The sequence below is a fragment of the Phalacrocorax carbo genome, chromosome 7, assembly GCF_963921805.1.
Source record: "Phalacrocorax carbo chromosome 7, bPhaCar2.1, whole genome shotgun sequence".
NCBI classification, from domain to species: Eukaryota; Metazoa; Chordata; class Aves; order Suliformes; family Phalacrocoracidae; genus Phalacrocorax; species Phalacrocorax carbo.
In genome coordinates this window covers 24,968,825-24,987,860 of record NC_087519.1, presented here as the reverse complement: position 1 = coordinate 24,987,860, position 19,036 = coordinate 24,968,825, and the positions used below count along the sequence as shown (strand labels likewise).

General features: G+C 46.9%; 1 protein-coding gene across 2 annotated transcripts in view; it reads left to right on the top strand.

Moving 5' to 3' along the window:
• Positions 1 to 38: 38 nt before the first annotated feature.
• HDLBP (high density lipoprotein binding protein) overlaps positions 39 to 19,036 on the top strand; it is a 39,613-nt gene continuing 20,615 nt past the window's right edge. The window contains exons 1-4 of one of the 2 annotated variants that reach the window (XM_064457035.1): positions 39 to 179; positions 17,058 to 17,125; positions 17,663 to 17,775; positions 18,691 to 18,845. In XM_064457035.1, the coding sequence (XP_064313105.1) occupies positions 17,700 to 17,775; positions 18,691 to 18,845 (231 nt within the window). In that variant the 5' untranslated portion in view covers positions 39 to 179; positions 17,058 to 17,125; positions 17,663 to 17,699. Of the gene's footprint in view, positions 180 to 13,522; positions 13,647 to 17,057; positions 17,126 to 17,662; positions 17,776 to 18,690; positions 18,846 to 19,036 lie in introns of those variants that run through there. The other variant, XM_064457036.1, reaches the window with a different exon arrangement.

The following is a 19,036-nucleotide window of genomic DNA, read 5'->3' as shown; positions in this document are numbered from 1 at the left end:
CGCAGGGCCCCTGCGCGCATGCGCCCCCCCTGTTCCCATAGCAACCCGCCGGCCGAGGGCACGTGGGGGAGGGACCACTTGTATGTTGGTAGGTCACGCACATCCCTCTTTCTTACCAAGATGGCGGCCGGCCCCTCGGCTTCGTACCCAGCCTAGGCTTTGCTGCGGGCCCACTAGAGGTAACAGCGGCCCCGCAGCCGGCGGTGCTGGCCGCGCGAGGGGGTGGGGAGCGCCAGAGGCAAGCGGGCGGAGGGTGCGGGTCCGGCTCTGCGGCCGGGCGGGTTCCGCTGCCTCCAACAAGATGGCGGCAGCAGAGAGACGGGCTCCGCGGGCGGAAGGTCTAGCGAGCGTCCGGCTCGGCTCTATGGTCTGGGCCTTCCCGGTTGGCGCCGGCGGTGGGCCGCTCCGGCAAGGGCTCCTGCCTCGCTTCGGGCTCCGCAGTTCGAGCCGGCCGCCTCCGAGCGATAGCGGGGGGATTCTACCTCTGTACTGAACCGCCCTCTGCTCCTGTAGCACGGCTTTACTGCAGGTTATTTATAGAACAGGGTGATCCAGCAATCAAATGGAACTGAAGAGGGTTAAGTGCGGGGAGTTTGTGATCCTTCGACCCAGCTTAGCTGTAGCTAAAGTGGTTTGACACATGATAAGTTGCGCTTCCCATGCTGGCCTTCTCCAAAAGGCAGGAAGGATTCCCAACTGGCAAGAGCAATTCCTTCCACTGAAAGACGAGATGCAAGAGAGTGGGTCGTGCTGGGAATGTTAGTAATAGCAAGGGCAGCTCGCTTATAACTGATGAGATGAGCCAAGGTCCTTGAATTCACAGCTCTAGTTTAGGATTTGAATCCAAATTCACAACTCTGTGGCTGGGAAGTGAAAATCAGAGATGTTCACACTCCCAAGGACTTTGAAGGAGTCAGTTCTTCTCCTATACTGTTGTGTAATGACAGAAAATTCTGCAGACTGATACGTGCTGTATTGCTTTATTGCATGTTTTCTGTTTAGTAAGGCAAGTGAAGCTGCTGCCCGATGATATAGTCTCCATTTTTCCTACTGTTGCTATCCAAATGCTACACAATTCTTTTCAGTTAGAAGACAATTTAATACATAGTATAATGGCTTTTTTTTCCCCCCTCCCAAACTAGACTGAAAAGTGGTGTTTCAGGTATCATTTCATAGGCAGGAAAGGAAGCAGTAATGTAATTTGTAGCTGTGTGTCTGCTAAAGCTCTCTTATCTCCAACCCTTTGCCTGTTTAGATTTAAGCTGTTAGAAGAAAAAGTCTTCCTGTTTGCATGTGGATTTTCATGCAGTGTGGCCCAAGTCGTAGACAGGGCCACCCACATACTCAAGCCACAAAAAAAAAATCAGCCTTTTCTTTCCAAAGAAGTCTACAGTAGTGTAGTTTTTCACAGATCGGAATGACAGGCACAGGAAAAGCTCTCACTAGATGTGGAGGCCTGTATATGTAGAGTGGAAGAGGTGGTGTCGTCATCTAGTCTAAGCTTTGCCACTGTCCAAGATATAGTAAGCCTAGATTATTCTCAAAAGGCAGTTTTAAGTGGCTTCTAAGAAGCCGTTAAGAAAGATTGCTCCATGTTTGTCCTCTATTAGTTGTTCCAGTGTTTCACTCCTGATAGTGTGACACACACTCCTGTCTCTTCCTTCATTACAAGTTAAGCTGATTTCTTGTTGTCTCTTAGAAGAGAGCTCTGTAACCTTGGTTTTCATAGCTGTTATCAGTGTGGAGAACCATCCCAGAGAAGCCAGCCTGTGCAGTTCATGCCTTTTCAAAGAGAATTGGGATGTTTTATCAGTTACAGTATTTCAGCTGATACCACCTTTCCCTAAACATACTCTTCCCTTCACATATAGAAGCACGTTAAGCTGGTACAAATGCATTTAGGATTGTGCTACTGTGAGAATTTAGGTAATTCACCCAGATCACTACCAGTGAGATGGTTTGAATAGTCAGCAGTGGTTCAAACTGAATGCGGGTGTGCGGTTGAAAAAGTTCATTCGTCATGACTGGGAGGGTGTCCGACAACTTGAGCTGTGTGTTTCTGTAGAATACCAGATTTATGTGAAAATGTTTTTTCCCCTTTAAAAAAAAGTCATTCAGCAACGGTTCAACTTTGTTTTGTGTTCAAGAATTCTACAGAAGGAAATCCTTGGGCCTATACTGTGCAAAGCTTATAAAATGAATGTTAAAGCAAAGCAGCAACACTCTGGCAAGTGTCCTTATGGGTGTTTTGAAGCTGGAAAGTCTGGAAACTGCCTTCACACTTTCCTTGCCTCCAGAAAGAGAGAAGCTACAGATCAGTTGGTCTCATTCTTAGCAGGAGTAGGCACCCAAGCATAGCCTGGCAGGACACTGTAACCAAAAGTACAAGACTTTTAGCACCTGGTAGATCAAGCCCAATAATAGCCTCCTCTGTGTAGGATTACTCTTATGGAAATGCTGTTAGAAGCTTGACAAAGACATGCACCCCTGAAGAAGTTGCAACAGGGGTTTTTAAAGTGGGCTGAGAAAGGCATGTTCGCCCAGGATGTAACGAGTTTAACTTGTTCAAGAGCACATCACTGAGGGCCCAAAGCCTGTAAAACTTTTGCAACGTAGGCCTGTGCAAGAATTAAGTAGGTGTTAGTTGTATTAAAATATTAGAACAGGTAAAGAGGTAGGAGAGTAAAACCCAACTGCAGGATTAGGCCTCTGTTCCTCTTCCTAATTACCCTAACCTTGAAAGAAGAGAGCATTGGGTTGTACTGTGTAGTGTGGTGGGGTTTGCTGGTGGTTTTTTGTTTTGCTTATTGTTTTTTTCTGGGGCTTTGGCCTAGAAGCTATTCCAGCAGAGTCTGTGTTACCGGGAGGCTGTGGTATTTATTGTGGGCTGTGAGACTGCATTTGGAGTGGGAGGGAGGGTCCTGGTCAGTGGGGCCTGTTGGGGGAGGGATTGCCAGGGAGCTCAAGAGGCACCTAGAGCTAGTCTCTGGATCTCGGGTGCTCATGCTGGGCTGGTAATTAGGGCAAGAGTCTAGCGTCTCGAGTTCAGGGCTTGTTTCAAGTGCTCTTTTCGTTTTAGAAATTCCTAGTTTTAGAAGAACAATTTTGGATTACAAGTTTATCTGGGTGTGAAATTATACCTGGGAGAATTCAGCATGTGGCATTATATTTAGCGGTCCTTTAGATTTAAAAGAAAGACTGTTTATGTCTGAAAATGTGCTGTTAAAATGTTATGATTTACATTACCATCTTACATGGGAAAGTCCTGCATGCCTAATAATTCTAGTGACCTTTTTCCCCATCTTCCTTCCATGAACTCCTGTTGCCCACAGCTCTCATGGTGTGACTTCAGTGGAAGAGGATCAGGGAGTCAGGTTGAAGAAAAATGTGTCAATAAACACAAGCAGGAGAAGTTCTAGCCAAAGCAGGGGGGAAGGCTTCTTTATTTAGAATGTTATGTGTGTAGAAGACTTTAGGTTGCTGGAAGATTTACATGTTTACGGTTTTAATTCTAACAAGAAAAGGCAGTCAGGCTGTGGAGAGTGTTCTGGGTGTATTTTGTTTCACAAGAAACTTACGTGTGTTAAAGCCAAAGTTGTTCTTTTTACCATCATTTAGGTGATGTGATGGTGTTTCTGCTTACAGAAGCTCTGGTATTTTCCTAAGAGTCTGACAGAAATATGAGCATCCTTTCTAGCAGCTACCATGTAATACAGATATTTTTCTTTGAACTTGCTAGTTGATGTCACTTGCCTCTCACAACTGGTTCAATTTTGTGGAATCTTGCATCTGGTAGATCTTTCAAGCTTTGAAGATACCTACTAATATGTTGCAAATTACTACCAGATATATTGGCATGTAAGTAACTTAGGTACATTTAAGCCTCGCAGTCCTAATTTCTTGACTTCAGCTGATTCAAAAAAACCCATTTGATTTAATCTCGGTGTACTGTAACTTTGTTTTGTGTCTGTGTGTTCCTGTGTTTTGGGGAGGGCTAATAGGTAGCTTCTGCAAAGAAGGCAGGGGGTGTGCATTTAAGTTTGTGTTCATATATAAGAAAGGCAATTGGATTTCTGCTTATTGCTCTAAATAAAGCAAAATGGTAGTGGTGCCTGCCTGTACTGAGTACATGTACCTGTATGTGAGTGAGGGGGAAAGGGGGAGAAGAACTCAACATTACCCTTCTGGTCCTAGCAATGCTCTCTCACTGCGGTGCAGTCTCTCTAATCACGTTCTTTGTGATTGTTGGACTTGGGAAGAAACCCCTAGCTCTGGCAGGAGTGCTGCATAGCCCCGGTGTGGGGGTGGGCTCGGCTCCTGAGCAGAGCGCAAGGGGCAGGTGGGTGGAGCACGGCTGTCTTGGTCCAGTGGCCATATGGGTGTGGAGGGCTGACCTTGGCCACAGCTGCCTGTACTGCTGGAGGTGGCTGTGTTGCTGAGGCAGCAACAGAAGCATGTCACTCTTTTATGAGGAGCAGGGGTTGAGGCAAGGAGCTGTGTCCAGCTAGAGTCACAAAAGAGGTGCTTGCAAAGCAGCTGGCAGAAAAAAACAGGGAGAAACCTGAGAGAAAAGATGGACTACAAAATGCTCGGTTAGAGGAAATCATAATGAGTTTAACTTCAGTGGTAAAACAGCACTGGAAGAGTGGAAGGGATTGGTTCAGTAGCTGTAAGACACAAAGAAATTATGATTCACAGGAGAAGTTTTGCCTTTGAGAGGATTGAATAGCACAGTAATATTCATGCGACCTCCCTTAAACGATGCTGTTTAATTTAATTATAAAGTAAAGTGGATTTACTTGCTGACGTAAAATGGAAGTAGTACCAGATTCTCTTACACTCGGCAGCACAGTGTCCGGAACTGTTTTCCAGCAAGAGTTTTGTTGTCTTTTCTATAGATTTTTCACTGATGAGAAAGAACCATTTGGGAATGGAACAGATAGATTTGTTTTGCATTAGTGGAAGAAAAGAAAACAAACACCCAAACAGAGAAATCCAAAACCAACAAACAAAATTCCACAGGTGGCTTGCATATAAGTGTATGTCACAAATCGGGGTGATTCTGGTAAAAGCATCCACACATATAACTGGTGTGTACACATACCTTTTACCTGCACAGGAGATATCTGTGACTGAAAATTTCTGGAAGCGATTGCTGATACCATGACAGTTGATACTCGTGTGCTGTAGTAGTCCGATATCCTAGCAACTAACTAACTGGGTTTTAAGGAAGAAAGACTTGTAGTATTTTGACTATTCCTACTTAGTTTGGAGGTGGCAGGACCCAGCCTTGCCCCTGTGTTATTAAGCTAATCATTGCTTGTTGGGGTCTCTGTTGAAGCCCATAAAACTGCTGCCTGGCCTATACGTATCAGCACTCTGGTTTTGAAGGAAGGTTACTGGTCTCATATCTCACAGTAAATATCACGAGGCAGGTATGGCTAGCTTTCGTAAAGCTAACCTCTGACGTATTTTTCATCAGGGACTGGATAACTGGAATAACTTTCTTGCATCATTCAAATGTCAGGCTTGGTTTAGAGTATTGGCACGTAGCATGGGGCATTGCTCCCCTGTCCCTTTTCCCCTGCCCCTGCTAGTTTTGGTTGACTGTATTTCAAAGGTTTTGCTGTGGGTTGTCTGAAAAAATGGTAAAGACATTTTTTTTCTGTTAAAGGAACACTGAACACCTAGACATCCATTGCTCAGCTGAGGCGGTACCACCTGCAATAGTACCACTTGCTGGTGGTTCTTTTCATGTTGTTTCTGGTACTGTGTTTTTGTCTATCCCCGTGTTTCTGGCACTGAGAATTAAACTAGGTATTTCACAAAATAAGCTGGATATTTGCCAAAGATGAGTGACAAACAAAGCCTAGGCCAGGTTGTGAGGCAGGAACATGGATGTTGGGTGTGGGATGGATACATGGGTTGAGTTAGGAAAAAGGAAGAGAGTAAAGGACAGAGTTGATGCAAGGAAAATTTCCCCACTGGAATGCACAGAGGCAAAGCCAGAGAAAGCCTCAGTGGGGCAAGAGGCCAGGAGCCATCGAAATGGATTTGTTGCTGCCTGCCCCAGCAACCTTGGGTGAGGAGTTGGGGGTGTTTGTGTCTCTCCAGTGGACATTGGAGTCTGTGTGGGCTGTCTGACCTCCCCTGCCCTTCCCAGAGAGGGGAGCAGCGCTCTGCTCTTTGCGAACCAGGCCCCAACTGTTTCCATTGCACAGTACAAAGCAAGCTTGCCATTATCTCTGTTCAAGTGATAAAGCTGAATGTAAACCTGTGTTGGAGCAGTGGAAAGGAAAGCAGAGAAGAACAACTCACAGAGCAGGCAGAGTGAGAGTACGGATGGCAATATGTTATGGTTGGCCTGTTATTGCATATGCTTTTGTTTTCAAAATGAATACTTCAGCAGTTGGTATAGCCTGCTGGGATTTAGGCACCTGGTCTTACAAGGACCCTTGAAATCTCTGGAGATTAGCAAGCTGTAGATATGTTACTTGCTTAAAAGTAGAGCTTAACTAGCATTGAGAAAACTTTAAAGTTCTACATCTTCTCTTATAAATAGTTTCATGAAATTGAAATCCTGAATTGATGGCTCTGTTGGTTGTGGCTAAAAATGAGAGCAAGCAGTGAGTATTTAGGCAGTTTAGAAGTTCTTGGAAATTTAGGAAATGTTAGCCCCTCTATTTTATTTGAAAACTCATCTTGTTCAGGGCACTATTCTGTTAATCCAAAAGACAATAAAAATGTGTGGTTGGAAGACTGTACAGCATGAGGTATCAAAGCAAAACACTTGTACCTAAAATGGCACATGTACCCTTCTAGTTCGGTCCAAAGACGAGCGGGGTGGGACTGGAAATGATTCAGTTATGAAAAGAGGTTTTAAGCATAAAATAGTATTATTTGTTACAATTAGTGGAACTAGTTCTACTGAGTTCTCGCTATCTCTCTCTGCCTCTTCTTTCATAGCAGGCTTAGAGTGGCCTTGCAGATTTGGAAGAGAAGACCGTCTGTTTTTTTCACTGTCAGTTTAGATCACCGTGATGTAATTCTGTCTAACACATGAAGAGCCTTTTGCTTGGCCTAGTAGAGATTAGGAATTAGTGCTCATCTGTGGATATGTTGAGCCCCTGTTGCATGTGCTATGAATAGGACAAAGGGAGGGCTGTGCTTAAATAGCAAAGATCCTACCATTGCTTTTAAAAAGTGGCCATTGGAATCAGATATTTACTTTAATGCCTTTTTAGAGGAATTGTTGCCAAACTGAATTTTTTTTTCCAATTTTAATTGTCCCTTCCTTCTTGAAACAAATCACTAGCTCCGCTGCAAGTTTAATTATTTTATTCTTTTGAGGTTTTTGTTTGTCACAGTAATGCTAACTTTTCTGGGTTATATTTTCAAACTGCTTATTGTAACTGAAAGTTAGAAATAAAGAAAAAATCTACAAAATAGTGTCTCATGAAGCCATGTGACTTGGGGAACGGGAACTTAGAGAAAAACATACCAGAGTACGTATAAAGTTTATAAAAATGGAGCTCCAGCATTCTCTTAAGTCTTTGTTATCCAATAAACTTTAGTAACTGAGGAATCTTTAAAACCTTTCAAGGAGCCTTGAGCAGCCTTGCTTAGGTGTTTCTGTACAATACCTAGAATCAAAGAAGTAGCTAAGCAAGATTTAAAAAAAAAAAAAAGGCAAAAACCCAAACGAAACAGACAAAACTAAATGTCTATTTACAGTTTCCATGTTCAAGTTGCAAATTGTCCCCTGCCCCCAGAAAATATAATTTGAGAAGTCTCATTTAGTTTACCACTTTTCTTTTTTTTTTTTTTTCATTTGCTGTATCTATTTACTTAATCAAGTCTCTGTGAAAAAAAGTGTTTGTTGTCTTTATGAACTGCCATAAGCAGGCTGTTCTGCCTTGCAGAGCATCCGCCTAAGAGTATATGTAGGAGGGTCTTAGGGAGCATGGTGACATGTTCAAGCTAAGGGACATAGTCAGCTTTGAGTTTTCTAAACGTATGACAGTTAATGTGAAAAAGGGTAAAAAGGGTAAGTTTAGGGCTTGCAAGTCCCTTGCCTTTCCAAGATAGGTGATATGTAGTGCATGAGAGCTGCTGGCAGCATCTGTTGGGGGGGGAAGAAAAAATTGCCATGTGTTCATTTCACATTGCAATTGCTGAGAGGGAGAGGGAGTGAGACACTGTAAAGATAAACAGAAGAACTCCAAACCAGTAGCCAAAGGAGGGTGAAGTAAAATTTTCCTTTTGAGGAACAGAAAGGGAATCGTGTGTGCTTTGTTCTGCAGTATCTCTGCAATCCTCACTTCTTGGGTAACTGTGATATTTAACTGCAAGTATCCAAGCAGGCTTTGGGAAGTTGCTCTCAGCTAATTATTTGTGGAAGATTTTTTCCTTCTGCAGTGCAGGTTGAACAGTGCTGCAGCACCACTCTGAAAGCACCAGTGTATGATGAGCATGCAGCATGGTGGTAATTTAAAAAGCAAGTTCAGATTAGCATAAAGAGCCAAAATTGACATTAAAGGTTCTGACTGCAAGCAGGAAAGCTTTTTCACTGTTAGGATAGTAAGGTATTGGAATAGGTTGCCCAGAAAGTTGGTGTGGCTTTGAAGGTTTTCAAGACGTGACTGAAGAAAGCTCTGAATGCCCTGGTCTCACCCTGCTTTGAGCAGGAGGTTGGACTAGAGATGCCAGAAACTTGGACCTCCAGCCTGTTGTCAGATATCCTATATTTCTGTGATTTCTTTCACTTCTGCTACTCTGTGCTATTGCCACTTTCCAGGCAATATATCAGGAATCTGTTTTCTTAATCTCTTCCCATTATTGAGTCAAGTTAGTGTTTTGCTTTATTGGGAAACAACACAGGAAGATACTTTATTTCACTTTGAGCCTCATGTTTAAAAAGTATTCCTCTTCAAAGGCTCCCCAAGGCCAAGAACATGAAATTTGCTTCTACTTTGACAGCCTTTTCAATTCCTAAATTTGCCTACAATCATCTCCAAAATACAGATGGGTTATTCTTGGTCTGAATGAATTAGTTCTGTTTTCATCTCATTCCATTTTATCTCGGTTATTTGAAATCCTAACTTCTCCTGAAAGCCAAGTTTGTGTTAAATAATCAGATTTCTCTCCCAGTGGAAGTGGAAGGATGGACTCTGACCTGTCCTCTGTGACTTCCTTTTGCTTTGCTTTTGCATTGATTTTATTAAACTGTCCATTGACTTTCTTCCTCATTTCTGAAATTGCATTTGTTTTGTCATAGCACCTGGCATCTGAGGATCACAGTGTTCTGAACAACCTGAGATGAAATAATGAGTCCTCAGAGTAAACGAAGATCGCTCTCTATGTGCAGCCAGGGCAACTGAGAGAATTTCACCAGTCAATTCACCAGATCAGTAGCAAAACTAAGAGTAGAGCTCAAGCCTCTTGACTGGTTTGTCTACATTAACCAGTAAATCTAGTTTTCTCACAGTGTCCCTCTGTAAACCATACATATCTGCCCCTTAACTAGCAGCTTTTCCTCTCTGTAGTCAGAAGGCTTGAAGCTACTTGTTCATGTTAGAACTCTGTCCACCCCAGTAAGTTGCTCCTGTTCTTCCTTTGCTTTCCCCTTTACAGAGCATCCTGTGATAGACTAGGAAGGGCAGTGCATATATTGTTTGCAGCTGACAGTTGCATAATTTTATTGTCAGGGTGCTCAGAAAATAAAAAGTCTTTTAAACAACCATTTGGCCTGAGAGGTCTGCTGAGGTTAGTCACCTGCCTTCAATGTCTGGTCAGTTCCTCTGCTTGTGCAAGAAAATTGCCCTTGATAAACAGCGTAGATCTACCAGGGAAAAGGCAAGTGGTGTTGCACTCCCCTGAGACCCCTTATGTATACCACCTAGGTCTTGTGTGAGACAAACACATGCAGTCACTCATTTTCATTCCGTCTCCCTCTCTTCTTCACAATGTGACTAAATGGTTGGAGTTGGGATTAGTGTATAGGCTCAGGAGAACTCTTCTCTTTCTACCAGCAGTTCTCTACTTGGGGATTTACAGTGGGCCTCTGAAGATGGCAGCCATGCATTAAGTACAGCCAAGGGGGCAGAATTTAGCCTACAGAATAATTTCTTTCTAGTACTGATGTGTGAATGGGGAAGAGAGGTGCCAGACTTGCATGTCCCTGGAAGTTTCCTTCTTCATGTCAAATAAAGAAAATCTGGTCTCAAAGTCACGGAGACAAAAGCAACGTGACTCACATTCAGTCATTTTTTTTATGATGAAACTTCTTTCATTCTCTTAGCAGAAGGGTCTATATAACTTGACCCTTAATTTCAATTTACTTGTAGGAATAAAAACATTATATTGGAAGATCCCATGGCAAGCCATAGCAATAGCTTTAGAGCCAAGAGGGGTATCTTGCTTGCTTTGGCTGAGAACCCAAGTACTCTCTGGCATACAAGTGCCCAGTGTCCTGAATCCTCTTCCACTTTTTTTTCTAGTATGATCCAAAGTATTCACGCACCCCTTTTCTCCTCATGCCACTAGTAAGGGATGTGCTCAAATGGATGCTTTCAGGGGCAGTTCTTTTGTGGTATTCTCTGACTTCAGCCTGTGGGGTAGCACCCAAAGTACAAAAAGGGTGCTTATTTGTACAGTTTTAGAAATCTGGAGTTATATTTAACAGGAAATAGTCACAGCATACACTCTTTGGAGCATACTTGGGTTGCTTTCCAAATAAGGCTTGCAGTTTCTGGCAGGAAAAATAGGGATCTCTTGTAAGAACAGGCTAGAAGAAATCCTTTGCAAAATCCTAGCTCAGCTGAGGGTGGATGTGCCAGGAAAGACCAACCTTTTTGTGGTCTTTGCTCCACTGGTATAAAGGAGCTGAAAGTTTCCTCTCCCTTCCTCAAGAGTTCTGGGGTGGTGTGATTATGGAAAGCTTCTTAACTCCTCAACCTTTGCTTTCACACTGGTGAACATGTGTTCCAAAACACCAAACCTGTTCAGTGTTAGTTTTATGTCTGCGTGCATTTCAGATTTTTGCTGGTCCCATTTCTGTGTCGTCCCTCAGACTGGAGAGATGAACTACCAATTTGCGCAGGAAACTTCTGTACTTAATGTGGGAGGACAGGTGAGCTCTCCCCCCAACTACCCTCTTCCCCCAGGAGAACAGCCTGTGACTGGTTTCCTTCAGCAGAAATCATCATTTGAGGGTGGCACACAGTGGATGTGCTAGGCCTTCCAGTAACTTCTGGGCCTGGCAGGCTTCCCTCTCACTACTTGCAGTTGCAAATTAAAGGAAGAGCTACAGAAATGTGTGGGGAAGATTCCCTCTTAAACAGTACTGGAGAGGAAGCTGTGCTAAAAGCCAGAAATCCATAATGTCCTAGCAACCCCAGTGGCTGCAGCAACACTACCTAGACAGAGCAGGAGAGGGGCGTACAGTTGTCCCATAAGCACGAGGTGGCACGTCCCCACCGAGGGCCCCTGCTGAACTGGACAATGAGATGGAGTTGAGGGAGGGGGGTGTTGGTGTTTCAGTATGATGCTGTAGGCTAGGGGTTGTGATGCTCCTGTGCTCCCCTAGCACGGGGGATTGCAGTACTTGCCCATGTCGGAGTTAATTGGATGCAGCGAAGTTAAAGCTTTGAAAGAGGCTGCTTGCTTTACACTGGGGAGGTGAACACAAGGGAGCGAAAGCACCAGAAAAGCATTGTGCACCTTGAGCAAGGTTCAGAGTGCTAGGCTCCAAGTCCCAAATTTCTATCCCCTGCACTCCCAGCTGCTGCCTGGAAGCAGAAGGTTCCAAAGTCTGGAGGTGCTGTGGTTTGCCTGGGTCCCCAAAGCTCTGCTTTTGCACGAGCCACCTTTGCCTCAGTAGGTGCCAGCCTGCTCACGAGTGTCTTACAGGGTGCTGCTGGCATCTACAGCTGAGACTTTTTTTTTTCAGAGGAGCCTGAGCCAGCTCTTGGAGCATATATGACGTGGCAGCAGTGGTTGCTGCCTTTCTGTGTGGCAGCCCCGTGCTTGGAGCAGTATCCCTGCACCCTTGCAGAGACAGACAGACTTTTTGATGAGAGGCCGGGGTGGGGGGAGATGGATGATCTTGGTGCCTGGGCAGGGTGTCAACTCTTGACGACTGTTCTCCTCCTCCCTTTAACATACTTCCTGACTTCACCCACGAGTGTATTTTTATTTACAGTGATAAATTGTTTGTGTGAAAGTTCAAGTGTTTTAATGATGTATTCTCTGCCACAGGATGGAAAGATGAAAACTGGAGAAATCTCCTACTCTTGTTCAATACTAATAAGTAATCATAATTTAAGGCTAAATACCATCCATGTTGCTGTAAATACATCTCATGAATATCTCTAAAAATGACTGCATGTAATCAAAAGCAGTTATTGCAAAGACCTCACATTTCTGCGGTCAGAGCTCCACAAAGCAGGTTCTTGCGTTTTGGTTTGCCAGGGTCTGGGAGAGAGCAGGGTGTGAATGAGAAAACCAGTCACTGAACGCAAGTTATGAATGATGAGGAAAATGAATCCTGTGTAGGAAAATGGGCAGAGACTGAGCTAATGTAGAAATCAGTTCAAATTCCATGTATTTTTACACTGATGTGACTTTTTTTTTTCCTTGGTTCCCTGAGGGTGCAGGGCTAATAATTAAAAACATCTATATTGCACAAACTTTAATAAACATCCTCTCTGCAGGAAAGGAGGGTATTGTGCTTGCTGGCTTGCCTTTCCCCTCCTTCACTCTTCCCCATTTTCAAATTAGAGATTGGAATAAGGAGAGGGGCTCTCTTGGGGGGGGGGCAATTATTTTTTAAATTTATTTTTTAATCTTGCTCTTACCTTACCCCTTCTGTCTGCAACCTGAGCACCAGGTTGCTGCTGCTTTGACCTAAGATGTGGAGGAACAACCAGCCTTCTGGGGCTGGAGCCTCAGCATCCCTCTCCACTGGTGGGACAGGGCAAAAGCCCCGGGGTTTGCTGCTCTCCAGTCCCAGCCGTGGTTTTAAGACTGATCGGAGCCCTCATAAACTGCTCCAGCTCAGTAACCCTGCGCGAAACCAGCCTCAGCCAAACCAAGTCGGTAATTCTTAGCTCTGGGGAGCTGAGCTGAGTCCCGGGAGCGCTGAGAGGCCCGGCCCGGCGCCGGAGCCAGCCAGCTGTGCGGGCTCGGTTCTGCGGCACCTCTGCCTGCCCCCCGCGTTCCTCCGGCAGCCGCCGGGCCACGAGCCGGGAGGCTCTTCCCGTACCTGAACCCGTTGTTTGAGGAAAGCGTCCGGGGGCTCTCCCGCGGGTGGCAGCCAGGACCGGGAATCGGGCGGCGGCTCGGCCCTCCCCCCGGGGCGTGCAGCGCGGGTGGAAGCGCGGCTCTTCTCCCTCGCCGTGAGGAACCGCGGGGTGGGTCGGGACAGGCCGGGGGGGGGGGAGGGGGGCGGCGCGCGCCCCCGCGGTGCGGGACACGCGTGGCGGGCCGGCCCCGCCGGGAAGGGGAAGGAAGGGGCATGTCCCGCTGACGTGCGGGCCGGGGATTGGCAGCGGCCCGGACTATATAGGCGGCGGGGCGGGCGCCGCGCCGCTCTCCCAGGAACGCTCCGGTTCTCCAGCTGGGCGAGCGAGCGGGCACCGGCCGGAGTGAGTCACGGAGGACGCGGGGGGGCGGCCCCGTCAACGTGGAGGCTGGTGGGATGGGGGCGGCACGGCACGGTCGGGGCTTCCTCGCGCCAGGACCTCGACGTAGTGGCGCCGCCGCTGGGAAACACCGGGCCGGGCAAAGTCCGGCGGGGGGCGGTGGGAGGGAGGGTCCGGCGGCGGCTGTCCAGTAGCGCTGGGCCGGGGCGGTGGGAAGGTGCTACCGCCGAGCAGGGCCGGGGAGGGTGGGGGGGACGGTGTCCCCGCCGCCGCTGCCGCCTCTCCCTCCTGCTCGGCCCCGCTCGGGGGTCGCGGGTGACAGCGGGGCCTGGTCGGGCCCTTTAAGGGCGCCGCCCCGCCCCGCCGCCCCGCCCCCGGTGCCGGCAGTGCTGAGGTGGCGCTGGCGGCGCCGCCCGCCCCGGCCTGGCCGGGCACGGCTCGGGGGAGAAGCGGAGGGGCCGCCCCCGCTGCCCGTGCCGTCGTCCCGCAGGGAGGCGGCGGGTCGCGGCGTTAGTGGAAGAGTAAATGTAGAGGGTATTATGTCTGATCTTATATATATATAGGTGTTATGTCTGGCCGTGGCTATAGCACCGGTTGTATTGCACTCTGGGATGTACTACTTCAAGAATCAGTGCGAAGCAAAAGGCTCTGTCCTGCCACACCGCAGCTATCCGTGTGCGCCTCCCCTCCAAAAATCAAGGGGTCTTCAATGTCTGGGAGAGCCAGTCGGTTCTCAGAAAGCAAGTATTTCCATGTATAACCACTCATCTACGAAGCAATCACCTTGCCCTGCACAGATATCTGACAGAGGACAGTAGCTGCCACAACCAGCCCAGCTGTGTTGCTGTCTGCAATCTTAGCTGCATCGGATTTTAGTTACCCTGATTAACAAAATGCTAATATTTTTATTAACTATAGTTTTAAATAACACGTAACTGACACTTCTGCCACTTCTGCCCCTAAGTTCTGATTGTATTGGCAGTGCAACTCATTACTTTGCTTTTGTTTCTCTTCATACAAATGTTTCCGGTGTGGTTAGGTCTGGCCCTTGCTGGAGGTTATTTTTAGGTTTATTTCATTCTCTTTAAGTGCGCTCTAGTCTTCTGAAACTTCTTCTGGCGCACAAAGCCAGCGCTACAGACGGTGTATAAACTAGGCAGCTTAAAACCTGTTGACCCAGTCAGCCATGCACTAGTGTGGTGTAGCTGTAACCTTAGTTTCAAAACCTGAGGTGGGAAGTCAAGGAGGTTGTAGGCTCCAAATGCGATGCCTGAGCTGCTGGTTTTGACGTTACATTTAAAATACCATTCTAATGGCCACCTCCAGTTTTGGCCAGAGATGAATCCCTGAGGCCTGCGATATACCAGATGTTTGGGGTTACTAGAGACGAAGAGCATTTGTTCTTCACTTGCTGTATGGGTGACGAGGCAGAAATTCATTTGGATAAATGTTGCCCTTAGATTTCTCTTTGAATGTCTAGCTGTGCTCTGGGCTGGAAGCTGCAAGGAAGATCTCTGCAGCTGGTGTGGACAGAGAGAAACCAGCAGCTGTGCCTTGAGGTTGTGGTTCTCAGGCAGGCACTATATCGGGCGTCACTTGCTGACTTCTCCTCCTTACCCTCCTCCTCTAAGGAGCAGAGCACACGCAAGATGAGCCATGTGGTGCTTTCCTGAAAACTGAGATAAAGTGCATCCGTGCCGTAAGCAAGGCTCTAGCTAGACCTTGGCAACTGCTTGTGATGTCTAGGATGCTTCTCACTCCTGCCCTCATTCCTGTTTGCAGCTTGCTGTGAGGTGGTGGCACACTCGACAGTGACCCAATGGGCCGGAGGGGCTGATGGCTGAGTCAGCAGGCCTTGCCAAAGTAGTCTGGGACAGGTGCCGTGCCATTAACACGCTTTCCTTGGTTCTGCAGCAGCTCAAGCTGCGCAGTTGTGTACCATGGACGTGTAACCACATGTTACACCATGGCATAACCGTGGGCGACAAGAGAACTCAGGTATTACTCTGAGATCAGGTTACCAGCCACCCTTTTGTGTATTCCAGCTACCCTTTTGTGTATACCAGCTGTGCAGAGCCCCCACATGCTGCCAACAGCTGTGCTTCAGATGACGTGGCTGGCTGGCTGTCCTGGTAGCTGCCACCTCCTAGTAGCGGATCGTTACAGGATTAATTGCAACATTAGCTCTATTGCTTTGATGGCGCAGGTGGTGTTGCCTTGTGCCTGATAAGAGAGAGGTGTGTTGAAGTAGGGGAAAATACTATAGCCTTCACTGAGGTGCAGATCGGGCTTGTATGGCCTGGTTGCATTCTGCTCTTCTTGTTCTTTCCTCCTTTCCTTCTGCCCCTGTTGCATTCCCTTACTGTGTCACAACGTAAGTGAGATCAGCAATGCTGTGGTTTTGGGAGTCTTTTCTGGCACCCTGGGAGATCAGAAATGGCAACTGTCAGTTTACCGAAAAGTGTTCAATTTTGCTGTTCAGAAGAAGGGTTGTTCAGAACACTGCAGGGTTTGCGTGGGAGAGGCACTGGGTTTTAGGAGAGCGCAAGCCCTGAAAGAGCACATATAACCACATATAACCACTGGGGGGGGGACTCCAGGTGTGGGGAACTGTTGTGTGTCTGGCATAACGTGTACTGTACTGGCTTTTATATTTTCAGTTATATTCCTGTACACCTTTTCAGTAAATTTACAGATCCAGATACAGGAGATGTAAAGCTTCCACCAACAGTGTGTGTTTTTTCCTGATTCCATCTTGTGTACGCGTTTAAAATGGTCCACGTAAAACAGCATGGGTTTTGTTCTTCCAACTTGCAGACATAATCCTGAAGACAGAGTTTGGTGCCTGGTGCACGATCTTATTACAATAAAAAATGAAGAGGTGGACTGTCCAGCAGTTGTGTGTGGATAGCCCTGAGTGTTTGCCTTAGTTTGTGAGGACGTCTGTGTTGATTCACCCAAGCTCCACTAAACTACATTCCTAACTTCTGACTGATGGCAGTGTTGTTGGCAGATTTTCAGGTTGTTAGTCTCCTCTGACTAGATGTTGATGCTCTTGCTTGTAACCCTGAAATGTCATGTCTGTCTTGCACATCTGTTACTAATTGACTGTATTTTTGCCTGATCCTGGATGACTGCTCTTGTAGCCAGTGTGATGAAAGAGTAGCTATCCCAGGCTTCCTGCTGTGAGGTTTAAGCAGGTAGTGGTGTTCCCTGTAGCTCTGGTAAAATGTGACAGGTAAAGTATGGTAAGATGTGACTCAGTATGAGAACATTTTGGATAGGGTGCAAGTCCAAAACATAGTACAGGCGGTGCTTTTTGAAAGTTACAGTACTGGGGGTGTCATGTTTTCCTGTTGTCTTGGAGCAGTTGCATAAACATTTTTCTTTCTCTTTTTTTATTTTTATATAAAGCAAAAGCTGGCAGGCTGACAAACGGGCAGCTTACAGGACGGACTCTCTGGCTACTGACCATTTAGCTGGTAAGTTCTTATTTTGGAAGAGCCAAAGATCTTGCTGCTGCTGAGCTTGTTTATCATAGTGGCTTTCTGAGTGTATCCCTAAGTAAGCAGGAGTTCAGGCACCTAAATAAGTCTTTTTCAGAAAGACTCAGCGTCCTGGGCCCTTGTTTTCTCTCCAGGGTTACACAATAGCCTTGGGCTGACAATCCAGACCTTCGGATACTCATTTAAAAATTGCACACCATTCATAAACGATAGATTAATTAGAGTACGCTTTAACAACTTCTGGTGTCCCCCTTTCTAGTGACCTTCTTAGGTTGCACATGCTCTGCCTTCTTAACGATGAGCTCTGGTTTTGGTGACCACTGTGCTGTGAGGGAGTATCCCGCCTGAGTTTCTGTCTGGTTCAGCAAGAGAACTGGTCAGCTGACTGGCACTGTAGGTTTTCAAGAGGCTGATTGGAAGAGTGCTCAGTAACACATGCTTTGTCTTTCTGGAGTGTTTTTTGTGCATCTTGAATGGTGTTGGTAATAGTGCTGCCACCTCTGTCTCTTGCAGTGGCATACCCGGATTGTGTGTGGGTGGGAAGTCGACAATGAGCTCCGTGGCAGTTTTGACCCAGGAGAGCTTCGCTGAACACCGCAGCGGCCTGGCTCAGCAGCAGGTGAAAGGTGAGAAAACACAGTTGAGTTCTTGTGATTGGCCTCTAAATACAGACTGCACAGGCAAGGTTCCTTGCTGTTACCCAAGCTTGCTCCATGCATCTGGTTCCCCACAAATGTGCAGACACTGCATTCTCCATTTCTAGACTGGTGGCCCACCAAACTGGCTTTCCACCAAGAGCAGCACAGTGGTGAAGCTGCACAGTGCAGGCCAGGAGGAGGCACCCCTCAGATCTCCATAGAGCTCTGGCTAGCGATGCTGCTAGCCGTGGGATGGGGCACTTGCACGAGTGGGGCATTGTGCTAAGAGAGAGCCTCATGGGATCAGTGTGCAGGGCTGTCATTTCCTTCCTTTGCTCAGCCAGGTGCTGGGGAAAGTCGGTATGACTGTATTAACTGATTCCCTCATGGGTTTCAGCACCCATCCTCCAGCTGTGAGCTGGCCCACTTGGCATGGCCCAGTGTACAACTGAGTTGAACATAAGGTACAGGCTTTCCCTGGACTCTGCCCTAACTCTAGCGCTTATCTCTGCCTTCCTCCTGGGTGTATGTTTGCCTTATCCCCTTCTGACCTGCAGCCTTGCTCTATTCCTTTCACTTGTTCTCCCCTAATTAAGCCCCTCTTGACAAAGTTGACAGTAATGTGCTGTTTTCTGCCACCGTTCACTTGCATGTTTGCTTCCTGCATCTGTAGTGCTCAGACAAGGCTGGTTGTTCATGGCATCTACTGCAGTCTATGCTGTACTGAGGTCAGTTGTACTCCAGACTTGGCAGCTCCACAAGCATAACTGTAATAGGATTAATAGTAGCGCACAAGTCATTTGTTCTCCCTTGTTAGTGGTGCATAAATACAATTGCACCACCTGTGAATAGGGGCATTTCTGTGGGGAGAACATCTCATTTACCCTCTTTGCTTTACCCCAGTTACAGCTTTAAATTCTGAAGAAGAGAATGATCCTCCAACCTACAAGGAAGCCTTCCCTCCGCTCCCTGAGAAAGCACCATGTTTGGAAGCTGCCCAGGAACCTGCTGGGCCCTGGAGCAAAATCCGACCAATAAAGGCTTCTGTCATCACTCAGGTTGGTGGGAGTGGGTGTCTTATCTCCCTCCTTTTCCTCCGTCCAAAAAGTAGGCGAAGTGAAGCTTCCCCTGGAGTATGAAATCCTTAGTGTGTCAGATTGACAGCCTCTTTGCCATACTTTCCCCTGGGGCATGAGGAGGACTGCAGCTGAGAGCTAGGACTACTCTGGAGGAGAGGGATGTGTTCAAA